General features: G+C 42.6%; 1 protein-coding gene across 2 annotated transcripts in view; it reads left to right on the forward strand.

Moving 5' to 3' along the window:
* Positions 1 to 17651, forward strand: part of XYLT2 (xylosyltransferase 2) — a 1085626-nt gene that overhangs the window by 282262 nt on the left and 785713 nt on the right. For both annotated transcript variants that reach the window (XM_044090487.1, XM_044090488.1), the window contains exon 5: positions 7083 to 7163. In XM_044090487.1, the coding sequence (XP_043946422.1) occupies positions 7083 to 7163 (81 nt within the window). The remainder of the gene's footprint in view (positions 1 to 7082; positions 7164 to 17651) is intronic.

A 17651-nucleotide genomic window follows, 5' to 3' on the forward strand; every position in this document is an offset into this window, starting at 1 on the left:
AATGTATATATAATAAACATAAAAAAATAAAATAAATGTAAAAAAAATCATGTTTATATAGTTTACAAACTGAATAGGAATGTGGCTTATATACATAATGCAGTAAAACAAATGACCAAGACTGCATGCTTGTACGAATTACAAATACTGCATGCTTGTACGAATTACAAATAAAGTATGTGACACATATATGCAAAATTATTTGAGAAATAATTTGTGTAAGTTGTGCTGTGAAATTTATAGTCAGAGAAGAATGAATGAGGTTTAGGGATAGTGAAATGCAAATCAGTGGTAAGAGAGAGAGAAGGAAAAAAGAAACCAGTCAGTTGCCTATACAGGAATGAAATGAGGTTCGCCTGGAAAACTATCTTTTTATCCACAGGTGGAGCAGAAGCAAAGCCATGGCCTGGTTAAAAATTATTTTAGCGTAGGTTTGAGGGAATGTTGATGTAGCTACAGATCTAATGGAGACTGGAGCAGAGTTCCAAGTTTTCGCTACAGAGTTACAATACAAACTGATTTTAGTGGATTTCTGTGAATTTTTTTTAGATGGAGAACAGTTTGTCACTGGATCAGAGGGGTCTGGTTGGGGTGGTAGCTGTGAAGGAGAATGCTGAGAGCTGGGCATGCTGTGGGTTTGTACTTTAAATTATGAGTAGTAAGTAGCTGAGTAAATGTCAGGTGGAGTAGTAGTTCATCCATTTCAGTACGGTACTGTGGTTAGTCTGATAGTTTGTTAGCAACAAATCTCATCACTTTAGTGTAATATTTGTTCTAAGTAAATTTTAAGAGAGGCTTAAAGGTTACTGAGTATTGTAGCCCTGTAAAGAAATGAAAGCAAGAGGTAGATGACTACTAAAGTTAGTTTGGTAGAATTTGTGTGGAAATTTCTGTTTCTGTAAAGTAACCCCAGCTTTTGGTAAGTTTTTTATATTATTTTGAATATGGAGATCAAATGTAAGGTTATTGTCATTCCAAGCAATTTTGTGTAAGGTACAGTTTCAATAAGTGTATTGTTTAGTGACTTCATTTTGAATTTAGCTTTGCCTGCAATATGAGTTTTTGGAGAGAATAAGAGTAACTTGGTTTTATTGGGGTTGAGAAATAGCTAGGTACTGCATAGCCAGTTTTTGACAGAGATGAAGGAATCTTGTGTTATTTGCTGAAGGTGTGCTGGGTAATCAAAGAAACATGCAAGTGTGGTGTCATCAGCGTAGTGAATGAGGAAGACATGGAGGTTATTTATGAATATATTGAAAAGAAGACGACCAAAAATAGAGTTTTGGGGTGTACCAGTGAAAGTGTTTTTTCCATTTTACAGATTGATGTTTATCGGAAAGGTAAGCTATTACATCACTGAAGTGTAGGAAGTGATAGGCCTAGACTGAACATTTGTTGCAGGAATTTGCTGTGGGATTCAGTGTCAAAAACTTTTGACAGGTCAAGGAGTTGAGATTAGACAAGTTTGCTGAAGTCTCTAGTTTTATTAATAGTTTCCATAAAGGATAATAGAGCAGCAGTTGTACTGTGGGCTGTTCGAAAGCCATGTTCAGTAGAAATTGTTCATGAAGCAGGTGATGGAAGAGTTGATTCTGGATACACCTTTCTGTTATTATAGGTATGAGCTACGAGTTTCATGGGTCCCACCAGGAAGTTAGTACAGTCTTCATTTGCCCCAGAGTGTTTGTAACCCCTACTGAGTGAGGCAAACAAGTCATGTCCCTTTACTCCTCCCCTGTACTTGCCTAGCTCCTCCAGTTAAATCCAGGTCTCCTGGGACACCGTTGAGAATCCTTCCCTTGTGCCACGGAACCAGTCTAATAGCGACCATACTTTGAGAGGCCCTGTGTTGTGGGGAAAGAGTTGGGATTTCCTGTTCTGAGCAGCATATCTAGTGGTACACATTCTTGTATTCTTCAGCTTCAGCACTCACCCATGGGGGAGAGAGGTTGCACTGGACATCTTCATGTGCTGTGATGTCTAATGTCAGACTTCTATATGGCTGAGGGGATAGACCTTGGCTCTATTGTTTGACACACTTAAAGTTTCAATTTTTGATGTTTATCAAACCATGAATGTTTTTTTTTTTTTTGTGGTTGTGACCAGTTCTGCTGCTGTATTTACATTTTGGGAGAAGAAAGCATTGTGAGGGAGAGTCTACCAGAAGACAAAGGAGTAAGAAGTGTGAGGTCTATGAGTGAGTGTGAAAGATACAAGGTAAGGGACTACAAGGCAGGGCATCAGTCAAAGACTGCTATCTCCAAGCACACAAGCACACAAATTAAGGCACTTCCACTTCTGCACACTGTGAGGGCTGCCTCTACTACTGAGGCATAAAGCATTTTAGATGGTGGTTGACTGACTGTTAACTGAAAAAATGAGGTAATCATTTCCCCAGTGACCAGTTTTTGAGAAGCGTATTGAAATTTAAGCATTACCAGCCCCATGATGTGTGCCTGTAATGGGGATTCAGAGGATAGACATTATTGTTTCTGTAGCAGACAAGAACGAGACATCCCCTTCATGTAAATCTTCCCAGGATGACTGCTGCTTTACAGAAATGAAGAGATTGAGAGTTATTCTGCCATGTAGGGGAGGTACCAAATAACATTGTTTTAGTTTTGGAAGTGTTCAAAATTAGCTTTTTTGTTATTAAAAAGTTTGATAGAAGGAAATCAGCTTATAGTTGTTGGTCTGTGGCTGAGATTGTCAAGTTTAAATGAAATAAGACCACAACATCAGCATAAAGTAAGAGAGGAGGTGAGGGATGTCAAGTGTTTGTTTATTAATGAAAATGGAAAAAAGAAGGGGAGCAAGAATGGAGCCTCGAGGGACTCTTAAGTAGAGTGGCGAAAGTAGAGAGGGTGCTCTGAAACTGAACCGAGAAGTACCAATTGGAATTAGCGCAGATCCTGCTCCCTGGTTCAAAAAATTATCTTTCCAGTTTCAATTAGGTGATTTAAAATAATTTTATGATCAACTAGTTTGAAAGCTCTGGTGAAGTCAGTAAAGATGACTCAAGTGAAGGAGGCCTTTATCCTTAATCAGGAAGATGTTACCAGTAAGGGTTCAGGGTGCAGTAGAAGTGGTACTACCAACCCAAAAGCTATTCTATTATGAAGATAGTAGATAATACTGGGAGATGCAATGGCTAAGTTGGCTGTAAACTAATTTTTCAAGGATTTTAATAAGTATAGGAAGAATAGAGATGGGACTGAAGTCAGTGATGTGGGATGGGTTGTTTTTTCTTTTTTGGGGGGGGTAACAGTGGCTTTTTTACAGATATCAGACATGATGTTTTGACTTTGGTAGAGATTATAAATTTTTTTTGAGGGGGGAGGGGATTATGAAATAGTTAATTTAGGAATAAAAACCGTAGGAGAAGATTGTCAGGACCAACAGGCGAGTCAGTTTTTAGTTCTTCAGCTAGTGGTACTACGTGTTTAGATTTGATTGCTTTGAAATGGAAAGTGGGAATATAGAAGGGATGAGAGAGGTTAGAGAGAGAAGGAAGGGTTATTAATGGAATCGGGGATGGGAAATGTACTCAAGTGAAGGCTGAAATCTGCGGCTGTTAGGTGATATGAGAAGGGGGAGTGTGTGTTAGCTGGGTTAGTGTGGTTAGGTGGCATAATGGTTAAGGTGTTTACAAACACCAAGGTGCAGGGTTTGATTCTCACTTAGGATAACTGGCTAGGCTTAAAATAACCACAAGAGCAAGTAGCCTAGTACTAACCTATGATCAGAGGGAGGTTGACATACACAAGGTGCAGGGTTTGATTCTCACATGGGTTAATTGGCTATGCTTAAAATGACCCAGAAGGGCAGTTAGTCTAGTACTAATCTTTGAACCTATGAACCTAAGTAGTATTTTGGCATAAAAGTTATATGTAATCGTAGGGGGAAAGATACCCAAATCCTGGAAACAAGTGATAATGTCAGTATTAATGAAAGCGGGGAAAGGCTCGGCTCTCCCTGGTTCGTAATAGGCTAATCTCATTCATGAAACATGATTGCAAAGTTTCCTTGACAATATTAACAGACACTGGCAGTCTTTTTGGCTAAAGCTATCAGCTGTGATCAGTGTGGATTTATTGAAAGCAAACAAACTTTTAATAACGGTAACAAAAATCTTATTATACAGGATGATGCAAACAGAGGAGTACATTAATGTTAATAGATTTAGATGCAGAGAAGGTGTTTGCAGGCTCAGCTGGGTATTCATGAAAAAAATCAATAGACACACATGGATTCCCGAAAAGGCTGAGAATTAATTTTTAGAATAAATGGAGTAGAAGCCTATTGTCAAAAGGTTAGGATTCGTGTTATTTAGTGGAACTAGACAGGATGCCCACTTTCCCCTTCATTTTGCTCTATAGCTAGAGCCACTAATGAGGGGGATTAGGCAGTTCCAGATACAAGGGTACAGATGTCATTAGAAATGTGAAAAATTAGTACTATTTGCAGGTGATATAATCATATGCATAACCAGACTGAAAGTGGATATCCCGGAGTTGTTTAGAATTTTAAAACTGTATCAAAATTAAATTGACAAGGTATAAAGTTAATGAGAGTAAATCAAATGCAACAGTTTTGAATTGGTATAAATTTAGTGTGGTAGTTATCACAGGCTAAAGCTCAGACTAAAGCTCTGAACTGTTAATAAGCCCGAGTACAAGGTTTTAGTTCCTTCTACCTTTTATTTGTATGCTATATTTCTCTGAAGAACTCACTTAACCAGACAGTGCTGCCAAATTGACCCTGAAAAGAAAAAAAATTTGCTCATTGCACCTACCCAATCAGCAAATGTTTTAAAAAAAGATTCCAACATTTAATTTAGTTCAGAATGCATATTTTTTTTTCATGGGACCTTGAGAAAGTGAAATATTCTGGAATGCAGATAGAAGAAGATGGGAAGCAAGAAGACGTGTTGGAGGATATAAAAGAAAAGATAGTATGTAAAATAAAGTAATGGGTATGATAAAGATGATAAAATATGGGCAATAAAAATGCTCCTTTTGCGATTGATGTTATATGTAGGACAAGTGTACTTTAGCAACCTGAGGAAAAACTGTGAGAAAATGGTAACAAAGATATAAGATCATTTCTTGATAGAAAATGGAAGCAAGAGTTCACTGAAATAAATTGATTTGATCTGTTGAGCAAGGAGGATCAGTTTTTCCAGACCTAAAAGTCTTATTATACTGCTGTACAACTTGAGGTATCTATGTCTAGCACAAATGAAATCATAGATGCCTAAATATGATGTCCTCACAGAGGATAATGAGCAGAGACAAGCAATAGGATTTGGGGCACAATTAAAATGGAAGGATAAGTGTAACAATTCAGATCATTATGTTTGTTGCACAATGAAGAAGTGTCTGAGAGGAGGCAAGTAAAGGAGGATTATGGAAGAAAAGACAAAGATTAGCAAAAAAAGAAGTGACTTGTAGAGTGGTACGAACACGATAAAGTCCCAGGGTTCTAGACAGCTGAGAAGGGAAATGGTACTGAGATGGGAGGAAGCCCATAGGGAATTTACCCTGAATGACCTTAACCCCCTAGCTTTGAGTTAGTAGCAAAGAAGAATCAAAGGTGGGGGTAAGCTGAGCATTTTAAGAAGGGGAAACCTATATTCAAGTTCTTGATGCAACTGGCTTTTCTGTTTTAGATTATATCTAAATTAATATTAAGTTGGGCTGATAGAATATTGATTAATTGTGAATGATAGTTTGAGAGAGGAGTGAAAAAGGAAATTAAATGCACATTTACACAAAAGGTTAGTGGGGGGGAGTACGTCTAGCTGCCAAGTAAGCCATGAGAATATTCTAAACTTTCTGCGTTTAGCTGGTGACAGCATAAGTGCTTTTGTTCCTGAAGTACAATATAAAATTTCCCACTGACATAGGGTATGCATTGGAGATGTAGTGAAGGAGAAAGAGGAAGTTGGGATCATGTGTTTTGGAATTGTGCAACATTAACAGAATTTAAACAAGAAGCATGGTAAGCGTTGGGTAAGATAATAGGAGAAGGAACTTTCTTAAAAGAATTGACATTCTTAAGTTGGAATAATGATTTAAAGGTGACAAGACATTAGGTTGTATTAATTACATTACTTATGGTGCTGATACAGAAGGTTATATTAGGAAAATAGAAATCGTTAAGTTGTCCTGAGATAAGTGATGCTAGAAGTAAAGAGATGAAGCAGGATAATCAGAGAAATAAATAGATTAATACATGAGATGTGTACCTGCAAACAATGAATGTATGCAGAATGAACAGTAATAAAGAACTCTTCTCAAAAGGGTTAGACAGGGTCAAAAAAGAAGATGTGAGAGATTAACTGATTAGCTTAAAGGAAAGTGATTGTCCTGAAAGAATATTGTGATTGAAGTAAGTTCGCGATTTCTTATAGTGTGTGCTTGGGTGTGCGAGCATGCATATGTACATTTTCTTGAACATGTTCTTGTAAATCTGTCATGTCCTTGTTTCCGTATCTCACAGGTGACCTTGTTCAGTTTGTGTGTTTGAATTGGACACCATAGGTCTAGGTGTACTCTTCTGGATCCAACATTTAACTTCACCGCATGTGCTGGCAGGAGGTTTGATGACCCATAAGTGGGAGAACTAGACATCTCAACAATTGGTGCTCAGGGGGACCTCAGTTAAAGAGATCCCACTGCACAGCAGCCTGTCAGAGATAGTCCGCATATGGCAGATGCCAATATATGTGACAAACGTTAAGCTTAATTGTTACATTAAAGGGAAATGTTAATGGAAAACTTGTTGCAGGAGATGATCCTGGGATCCATGCAGTTTCATATGTCTGTTGGTGAGGAGTAACACAGCAGAAGAGCTACCTTGTTTCATTTCGTATTAGGATGCAGGCCTATTGATTGTGCACTGGGTAGTTGGGCAACAGTTAACCAGTACTGAAGTCTTATGCCTTTTTTGGGGCCACCATTCATTGCCCAGCACAATCATATAACCAAGCCATAACCGTAAAAATTAAATATTTTCATGTTTGTATTTTTGTTAGAGAAAATGTTCTAATCTAACTAGTTTGTTTTTTATCTTTATAGGACAAATGAAGAGTTGGTTGCATTTCTGTCCAAGTTCAGTGATAAAAACTTCTTAAAATCTCATGGCAGAGATAATGCAAGGTAACTTTGACAGTTCTTGTTTAATGATGAGTCATATCTTTTATTATATTTAATTCATTGCTAATATTGTTTTAATGTGTATTCCAGTGCTTTGTGTCTACATTTTAAAAGCCACTCCAGTCCTTAGTGTATTAATGTATATCCCTGAGTTTTTTCTCCATGTAATGGTGCCTAAAATGGAGGATTACGATCAAGTTAACAGTTGTAACTTATGTGTTTGAGACATGGATGGCAAAATCTTGGCATCCACATGGAGAACACACAATACTAGGTTATAATCTGTGACAAGATCATAATTCTTTGTAGTGCATGGAGCTTTATAACCAATAGTACATGGAGCAGATAATGAAAAAATCTCTAAGTGCTTTGTCTGCTTTCAAAGCCTAAAACAGTTAGCGGACGCTGTCAGAAAGGCAGTGTAAAGCTGTACATCACATTTAGACATACTATTTATCCCTTTAAACTGTCCAGATTTTTGCAGAACATCCAGATTATTGCTTAATATTAGTTTGTTCCACATAAAATCTCTGGATGTTCTTTGTGTTTCACTGTTGCAGTCATCACCTGTTGTGGGTTATTCCTTCCTCTGGCCCGAATACCAGAGTCATTGTTTTTCTGAGTCGGCTGCAGTCGCCTGTAGTCTGATGTCAGGTCTTCAGTGCTATAAAGCAAGGCAGCCAATGTCATTACATCAGTCTTTCTTGCCATGGAGCCCATAGCAGAAGCAGTTCCCACGAGTGCCGGTCTGTCGCTACAAGAGTTTGAATTTCAGCTGAAAATGTCTAAAGCTAATTACCCCATTGGGGACCCTTTTTTCTTGCACTAACCGATGTCAGGAAAAACTTAACAATTGTCTCGCATGTGGAAAGTAGATCCCACACAGAGACTTCTAGTCTTACTGCGTCACTTGTTTAGGCCCAGACACGACGTCCCCTGTTGCCGGTTCTGTGCCCTCTTTGATGCGAGAACCATTCGCCGTAGAGCTCTTATTGTAGACAGTTATTTTTGTGTTCCTCTTCACATTCCGGTATAGCGTCGGTCAGCCAACAATCCGTGGACATTCTGAAAAAATGCAGGCACCGGCTTCCGATGAAGCCATTCACACTACCGAATCTAGACAAAAACTAATGTCTTCTCATCCGACTACTGTTTTTCTCAGGCCTAGACACCAGGCCACTCCTAGAAAATCTGCTTCTAGCCATCCTTTTCCACCGTCCCAAGTACAAATGCTTAAAGTGGCGGAGGATTTCATCTCCCTTATCCAGGGTAGTCGGGCCACAACTTCTAAAAGGAAAAGGCACCCTTCTCCAGAAATTATGACAGAACAGGATTCTGAGGAATCTGACTATTCAGATTTTGAAGAGGAACAGCAACCTCTGACTGCTTGTGAGGATTCAGATGCAGAGGAATCCATCCCTTCTACCTCCCCTCCAGAGGACCTTTCCTTTGGGGAAGCCCTTCACACCCTCAGGGAACATTTCCAATGGGAATCCCAGGACTTCCTCCAGTCTAAGAAAAGACTTAGAGAGTTTCCGGACCTGCCCCAGCACAGACCCCTGGCCATCTCCCCTATTTTAGGAGTGGTGGATGATGTTTTCCATGAATCCAGCTTAGCCCCTGATGCCCTCCCACCTGCTCCCAGTAAACCTGACAGGTATTCTCACAAATACCTATACAGAAATCCTGCTGCAGTCCCAGAGGTCATTACACAGGGACCTAAAGGAGCTAAGACTAGTTCTGCCAAGGATCCTGTTCCTTCTGACAAGGATTCCAGAGCTCTGGACAGATGGCATAAAAAAGTATACAACTCTGCAACCTTAGCTATCAGAGCACTCACCTGGCAGTTCCATATGTTAAAATATCAACAACATACTTTGGAACTATTAAAACAAATTTTTTCTACCTTTCCTGACTGTGCCAATTCAAAATAGTTAGCAGATTTACTGCACTGTGCTTGTCAAGTGGCCAAACACTCATTACACTATGGATATGACACCCTAGAAGCCTCAAGCAGGGCATCAGTGTCAGGATCTGTCATTAGGAGACATGCATGGCTGAATGAACAACCTCTACCTGATCATGTCAGGTCTAAATTAATTGATGCACCCCTGGATAAGGACTGCTTATTTGGAGTAAAAGCAGAGGACAAAGCAAAATCTATATGAACAGTAAAAGATTTCTTTCAGGTTCAACCTCCCAGTTTCAGCAGGAACTTTCCCTGTAAGCACTGGTCCTTCCCTGCACCTAGCAGACAGGGCCAAGGTAAGCCCCACAGGGACAGACCATCCAGGCCCCTATCTCAGGGCCAGCAGAGAAGCACAGTGGACCACTTCCACCCCAAAGGCAGGAAGTTCAAAGTCACCCTTCTATGGCAACCCCCCCCCCTTCTTTCACTCACCAAAAGCTAGGAGGAAGGCTCTCCCTCTTCAAAGAAAATTGGCTCTCTGTAACAAAGGACCAATGGGTCTTAAAGATAATTTTTCAGGGATACAAATTCTCTTTCAGCAAACTCCCAATTCCAAGAGGTTACCCAGACTTGCCTCCAAATCAGTGGGCAGAGACATTGAAACAGGTCCAAACTCTTGTATCACAGTGGGCAGTAGAACCTGTCCCCTCAGATCAAGCAGGCAGAGGCTTTTATTCCATTTCCTTGTTCCCAGAAAAGAGGGTACTTTGCGCCCCATCTTGGATCTATCCATTCTGAACATCTCCCTGGTGGTTTCCAGATTCAAAATGCTAACTTTGCAGCAGCTGCTGCCTATGCTGACAAAAAATGCCTGGCTAGTGACCCTAGACCTAAAATATGCCTACCTCTACATCCCCATAAGGGAATCCTGCAAGAAGTTCCTGTGCTTCAGAGCAGGATCACAAAACTTTCAGTTCTCTGCGCTGCCCTTTGGCTTATCTACTCCACCTAGAGTCTTCACCAAATGCTTAGCCCCAGCCGTAGCATTTTGCAGACAGAGAAATATACAGATTTACCCTTACCTGAATGACTGCCTTATTCAGGCAGAGTGCAAAGAAAAGCTGCTGCACGACCTTCTCTTTGTCAAATCCCTCCTAACTTCCCTAGGGTTCACCATCAATGAGAAGAAATCAAAGCAAACACCCTCCAGGAAGTCCATTTTCTTGGGAGCACTGCTACACACAGCATCCAAATGGCCTTCCTATCCCCAGAAAAGCAGAGCTTCCTGCCTGTCTACTTTACCCAGCTGGCTTCCAGAAGTCACCTCACTGCGAGGAAGTTCCTGCAAGCCCAGGGTGCATGGCATTTTGCATCCTTGTAATTCCTCTGGCCAGGCTTCCCATGAGAAAACTTCAGTGGTATCTAAAGAACCTTTGGTGTCAGCACTCTGTCTCTAGAGACCTCTCTCCCTCTGGTCCCATGTATAAGGGCAGAGTTTCTCTGGTGGGCAGGGGCCTGTGCCAAGAACAAGGGTCTTCCCTTCTTCCTCTGTCCTACTGCCCAGATCATCATCACCGACACCTCAGACATTGCTTGGTGCACTTACCTAGCAGGCAGGAGAAACCCAAGGTCTTTGGGATGCCCAACACCTTCCCTTACACATCAGTCAGAAAGAGATGATGGCAGTACAAAAGGTTCTGACATCCTTCAAACCCCATCTCAGGTCAGGGGTTCTCTTTATAAAAACAGACAACGCCACAGTAATGTGGCATATCAACAAACGGGGGGCCCAATCTTACCCTCTGTGCAGTCTAGCCATGAACCTCTGCCTGACAGCCACCTCCATGGGTCTACATCTAATTGCCCAATACCTACCAGGGGTCAACAACACCCTGGCAGACCACCTAAGCAGAAACTTACTGGACCCCCATAAATGGCAGCTGCACAGGAAAATCTTTCTGCAAATCACTCAGGAGTGGGGGTGTGGATCTCTTTGCTTCGCACCTCAACCACCAGCTGCTAAAATTCTGTACCAGGGATTATCACCTCCTAGCGTGGAAGGTGGATGCCTTGACCTTCTCCTGGAATTCTCTCTTTGTGTACGCATTTCCTCATCTGCCTCTTATTACCAAGGTACTGATCAAAATAAGGGAGGAGAGACCAAAGGCTATCCTCATTGCTCCAGATTGGCCCAGACAGCATTGGTACCCCTTACTGCACAGCCTGACTTTACAGCCCCCCAAGCAGCTTCCCCTGATCTCAGACCTCTTGACCCAGTTTGGGGGGGGGGGGATAATGCACCCAGACTTGCAGACTCTGTCTTTCAGCATGGCTAATACTTTAAAAGCAAACAAGGAGTCCCTATTAAGCAAACAGGTTCTAGACATTATCACAGAGGCCAGAAGGCCCAGCACCAGAAAATCTTGCATAGGGAAATGGAAAAGATTCTGCTCTTGGAGCCAGTCCAGAGGGGGCCAGTACCTCACATCCTTCCATCCCTCTTATCTTGGATTACCTAGCCGAGTTACTCAAAAGTGGCCTGTCCTTCTCTTCTATTAAAATCCACGCCTCAGCCATTTCAGCCCATTGTGACTCAGACCTACCCCTCTTCTCTCATCCTTTGATTAAACAATTCCTCAGAGGGGCTTCCAATATCTGACCTCCCAGAAGGCCTCCCACGCCAGCCTGGGACCTGAATTATGTTTTAGAAAAATTAACCTTACCTCCTTTTGAACCTGCTGCTTCAACAGAATTGAAATACCTCTCCAGGAAGACTGCCTTCATACTACCTATCACCTCAGCCAGAAAGGTTTCAGAACTTCAGGCACTCTCATGGCTGTTGAGGCCCTCATCATTTTCCATGCAGACAGGGTCTCCCTGAGGACTAACCTGTCCTTTATGCCCAAGGTGGTATCTGATGTGACTCTCAACCAGGTCAACCCACACCTGCCCACCTTCTTTCCCAACCCTCAAAACAAGGGGGAGAGAATTCTGGACTTGCTAGACATGCACAGACAACTCGGATACTATCTGGACCATACTAAACCCTTCAGAAAAACAGACCCGGCTGCTTGTCAGCTTTGCCCCAGGGGCAGAGGGGAAGCCCATTTCCAAGCAAACCATTTCCAAATGGATATCACACTGTATCCATTTCTGCTACAGACTACATGGGAACCCCCCCCCCCCAAAGTGTATTTTTACCCATTCCACTAGGGCAGCCTCCACTTCCACAGCCTTCCTCAGAGGAGTCCCCACCAGGAACATCTTGGAAGCTGCCACCTGGACCTCTGTCCATACCTTTACAAAGCATTACCACCTACCTCTTTTTTCTAAGTCTAGGGGAGGGTTTGTCTCTGGAGTTCTGCAGGGTTTGCTGATACATGCCTAGGGCTCTAACCTATCCTTCCACCCCTCTCCTTAGCTTTTGGAATCCTCCCACAGGTGATGACTGTAACAGTTGAAACATGAAGAACAGTACAGTTTTGTACACTTACCATAAATGTAGATGTTCGAGTGTATTCACTGTTGCAGTCCTGGTTTCCCTCCCGCCATCCCCCTTATATCCTCTTTTTCTAGGCGGACGTAAGTTCCCACGGTGTCTCTTAGCCACCAGGAGCACTTTACCTTATTTCCTTGTGCTTCTGATGGGTTAGGGCAAGAAAAACTGATGTAATGATGTCGGCTGCCTTGCTTTATAGCACTGATGACCTGACGTCGGACTACAGGCGACTGCAGCCGACGCAGAAAAACATTGACTGTAGTATATGGGCCGGCCGAGGGCTACCACAGCAGGGAATACCCCAAGGTGATGACTGCAACAGTGAATACTCTCGAACATCTACATTTATGGTAAGTGTACACAACTGTACTTTTACGGACAAACCACTGAGGATTGAAGTCTCTAAATAATGACATACATTGGAGTTTCAGAGTTTGTGTCCTTCAGAAAGTGGATGCTAACATTCTAGCAACTTTCTAAATTCATTAGAGAAACTTCGGGACATGTTAACGGTATGGACAGCAGGCAGAAACAAGTCTTTTATTTCTGCTGCTGTCATTTGCTGGTGAATACTGGCACATTTTACTGTCTGATTATAGACCTGACCTTAACAACTTTAAGAGGTAGTGCTTAACACTTGTTACAGTCAGCTCTCGCTCTACTCTAGCATTTAACCGATTTGCCTTTTTCCGAATATCAGAGTATAATCACCGTGCTCCATGCACTGTGGTAGTTTAGTGCCCCACTGTCATGCATTTCTTATTTCAAATTATCCTTGTCTCAGACCATGAAGATGCCACTGTCTTTTTCCCCTTTTAACATCTTGGGTTGCTTTAGAAATGAATTCTCAGCCTGCATGAATTAGGGGAGACGGCACACTGTCTGTAGTTTTCCCCAGTGAAGCACCACCCAGTTTTACATCATGAAACCTGGTGGTGGTGTTGGTATGTATAGTACTGTAAGCAGTTAGTTGACAAAAGTTTTACGTACTATAATTTAGATTTTATCTGCTTTACTAAACTTTTAGAGTAGCAGATGTTCATTGTGTTACCCTGCTGCAGTCATCACACTTGGGTTATCCTGTCGTCAGGCGGTCCCGCAGTCGGCCGGATTTCCAAAGTCTTGGTCCGACGTCGGTTGCTGTCGCCTCATCCCTGACGTCAGTGTGCCAGGGGTACATATATTGCAACTGACGCCATTTTCTTCAGTCTTTCTTGCCGCGCGGTGCCCAAAGCAGAAGCAGTTCGCAAGTGCCGGTCGGCCGACTCCTGAGATATTCGAATTTCAGACCGAAGTCTTCTATAAAGCTAATTACCCCATTGGGGAAACTTTTCTTGCTTCAGACCGATGTCAGAAAAAGTTAACAATTGCATTTCTTGTGGGAAGCAAATACCTCATAAGGATTTTCATTCTTACTGCATACCTTGCCTAGGCCCCGATCACGACGTCACTTCTTGTCGATTTTGTGCTAGGTTTAATAAGTGTACTATTAAAAGACGATTTGATTTCGCACAACACTATTTTGGTAGAAAATTTAACTATAACATGCCGTCGGAGCTACCGGCGTGCACAAAAAGCGCAGGGTTAAGGACCGACAGCCCAGGCCTAAGCCAGATTCTGAGGCCTCAGTTGATCCGGTCTCCGGTTCTCAGTGAGGCTCCGACGCAGCCCCTGACTACTGCAGTTCTGGAACCCGAGACCGCTACGGATACTTTGACGGAATGTACTAGGCCGACGCAGCCTTTTACTTCTGGCCCTTCCGACGATTTACCTTCTAAGGATGTCGGTGCTTCTGAAACGCCATCTGTTTCTGAAGGCGTTTTCAAACAGACGACTCTCACAGTCAAAACGTTTTCTAAGTCAAAGACTCCTCCTAAATTTAAAAAGACTACACTTCAGTCTCCTGTTCAAGGCCCTATGCCTAAGAAACAGATGCTCAAAATGGCTGAAGATTTGATTTCTCTTATCAGGGGTTCACAGTCCCCTCCTGACAAAAGGCCTAGACAAGAGGAAGATTCTGCTTCCTCTGAGCAACTGTCTATTTCTTCGGATTCCTCTGAGGACCAAGACTATTCCTTCTCTCCTTATGAAGATTCTGATGCTGAGGATTCTATTCCCTCAGCTTCCCCTCCTGAAGACTACTTTTTTGGGGAAACTTTGCACACTATGAGGGAACATTTTCACTGGGAAGGTCAGGACTACTCTGATTCCAAGAAAAGGCTCAGAGAGTTTCTTTTACTCCCCCAACACAGACCCCTAGCCATCCCACCTGTTTTGGACATTGTGGATGATGTCTATTTAGAATCCAGTTTCAACCCAGACTCTCTTCCTCCTGCTCCAGCTAAGCCTGACAGATACTACAGAGTACCTGTTTCCCACATATTTCTTTACAAAAGCCCAGTAGCTGACCCAGAGACGATCTCCCAGGGTCCCAAGGGGGCTAAGGCTTCCATGGCTAAAAACCCAGTACCTTCTGAGAGGGATTCCAGAGCACTAGACAGGTGGGGGAAAAAGGTTTACACCTCAGCCACATTAGCTATGAGGGCACTAAATTGTCAATTTCATATGCTTAAGTATCAGCAATTTCTAATTTCTCAGTTAAAACAAAAGATAACCTCCCTCCCCCAACAATCTGAATTGAAAGAAGTACAGGATTTGTTGCACGCCACTGAGCAGGTGGGCAAACATACCTTCCAATGTGGGTTTGATTCTTTGGAGGCCTCCTGCAGAGCAGCTGTCACTGGATCGGTTATACGTAGGCATGCTTGGCTAAAGGAACAAAGTCTGCCTGATCATGTTAAAGCAAAACTACTAGATGCTCCCTTACAGCAGGATGTTCTTTTTGGAGTTAAAGCAGAAGAAGTTTTAAAGAAAATGGAAGATAAGGCGAAATCAATGCAGACAGTCAAAGATTTCCTACAAGTACAACCCCCTCGCTTCAGCAGAAACTGGCCAACAAAAAACTTGGTCCTTTCCAGCCACTGACAGACCTCAGAGGGGTAAATACAGGCGCCCAAGGGGCAGAGGACAACCACAAGCCCAGTATAAACCTCGCCAATGGGGCACCTACAACCCAGAAGTGAGGAGAAGACAGGTTTCAACCCACCAGAAGGCAAACTCAATGACTTGCACCTCAGCTGGCCAAGCAAAACTCTTTTGACAGCCCCCTTTGGGGGAAAACTAGCACTTTTTGCAGACAACTGGCACATGGTCACAAAGGACAAATGGGTCCTAGACATAATTTTATGAGGATAGAGATTCCACTTTCACACCTTGCCAATGAAAAGAGGAATGCCAAACCTGCCACAAAATCAATGGGCAGAGGCACAAAAACAAATTACAGCTCTCATGGCCATGAGAGCCATTCAATGGGTACCGACTCGAGAGCAAGGCCAAGGATTTTACACAAGGCTCTTTCTAGTACCCAGAAAGGACAATGCTTGGAGACCAATTCTGGACCTTTCAATTCTAAACACTTACTTACAAGTTCCCAAATTCAAGATGCTAACACTACAGCAGCTACTTCCCATGTTGGGCAAGGAAGCATGGCTAGTATCGTTGGACCTCAAGGAGGCATACCTGCATGTCCCTATCAGACAAAGTTGCAGAAGATACCTCCGTTTCATTGCAGATTCAACCCATTATCAGTTCTCTGCACTGCCCTTTGGGTTATCTACTGCGCCCAGAGGTTTCACAAAATGCCTGGCACCAGTAATTGCATACTGCAGACAAAGAGGAATTCAAATATATTCATACCTGGATGACTGCCTCATCCAAGCAGAAAGAAAAGACTTTCTCTTACGTCATCTGGCTTTTGTGAAGCATCTACTAAATTGTCTGGGGTACACAGTAAACGAAAAGAAGTCAAAACTAGTACCCTCACAAAAAATGACATTCCTGGGTGCCAGCTTGGACACAACGGCCCAGAAGGCTTATCTTACACCAGACAAGCAACTATAACTGACTCAATATTTCAAGACAATGGCAACAAAGACCCAATTAACTGCAAGAAAAATTCTGCAGGCTGTGGGCTTCATGGCATCTTGCATTCTGATAATACCATTTGCAAAACTGCATATGAGGAAATTACAGTGGTACCTAAAAAGCATATGGTCTCAACATAGCCACAGCTTGGACACAATGATATCTCTCATTCCCTGCCTTCAACAGGAATTTCTATGGTGGTCACAGGCATGTCACCTCAACAAGGGTCAGCCTTTCACCTTGCCCCCAACCAGGCAAACTATCACAACAGATGCTTCAGACTATGCCTGGGGGGCACACATGGCAGGACAATGCATTCAAGGCCTATGGACTGCAGAACAAAGAAAACTGCACATAAATCAAAGAGATGCTAGCTGTACAGAAAGCTCTGACAGCCTTCAAGGATCTACTACATCCAGGACAACTTGCAATAAAGACGGACACCACCACAGTAATGTGGTACATAAACAAACAAGGGGGCACACATTCCTACCCTCTTTGCAGGCAAGCAATGATCTTATGGAGCACAGCTCTGGCCTACCAAGTCCAGTTACAAGCTCAATTCCTGCCAGGACAGAAAAACACATTGGCAGACGACCTAAGCAGAAACATCAAAGATCCCCACGAGTGGAAACTAGACCCACAAATATTTACAATGATAACTCAAAATGGGGCCTTCCAAATATAGACCTGTTTGCCAGTCCTCAAAACTACCAACTGACAAAATTTTGTACAAGGACATTCCACCATCAAGCTTGGAAAGTGGACGCTCTCTCCTTCAGTTGGAAAAACCTGACAGCATATGCCTTTCCTCCATTACCTCTTCTCACAAAGGTTCTTTTGAAGGTCAAAAAGGAGAAACCACGACTGATTCTCATAGCCCCAGACTGGCCACGCCAGCACTGGTACCCGCTATTGAAGAATATGGCTCACAGCCCACCATGGATATTGCCTCAAATACCCCATTTGCTCACGCAACAAAACAAACAGATTCTACGCAGCCAGCTCAAAACCTTAAATCTGACTGCATGGCAAATCTGTTAAACATCCAACCAGTTCCTCTTTCACAAGCAGTTCTGGATGTTATTCTGGAAGCCAG

The sequence above is a fragment of the Protopterus annectens genome, chromosome 12.part0, assembly GCF_019279795.1.
Source record: "Protopterus annectens isolate FY-2018-M chromosome 12.part0, PAN1.0, whole genome shotgun sequence".
Classification (NCBI taxonomy): domain Eukaryota; kingdom Metazoa; phylum Chordata; order Ceratodontiformes; family Protopteridae; genus Protopterus; species Protopterus annectens.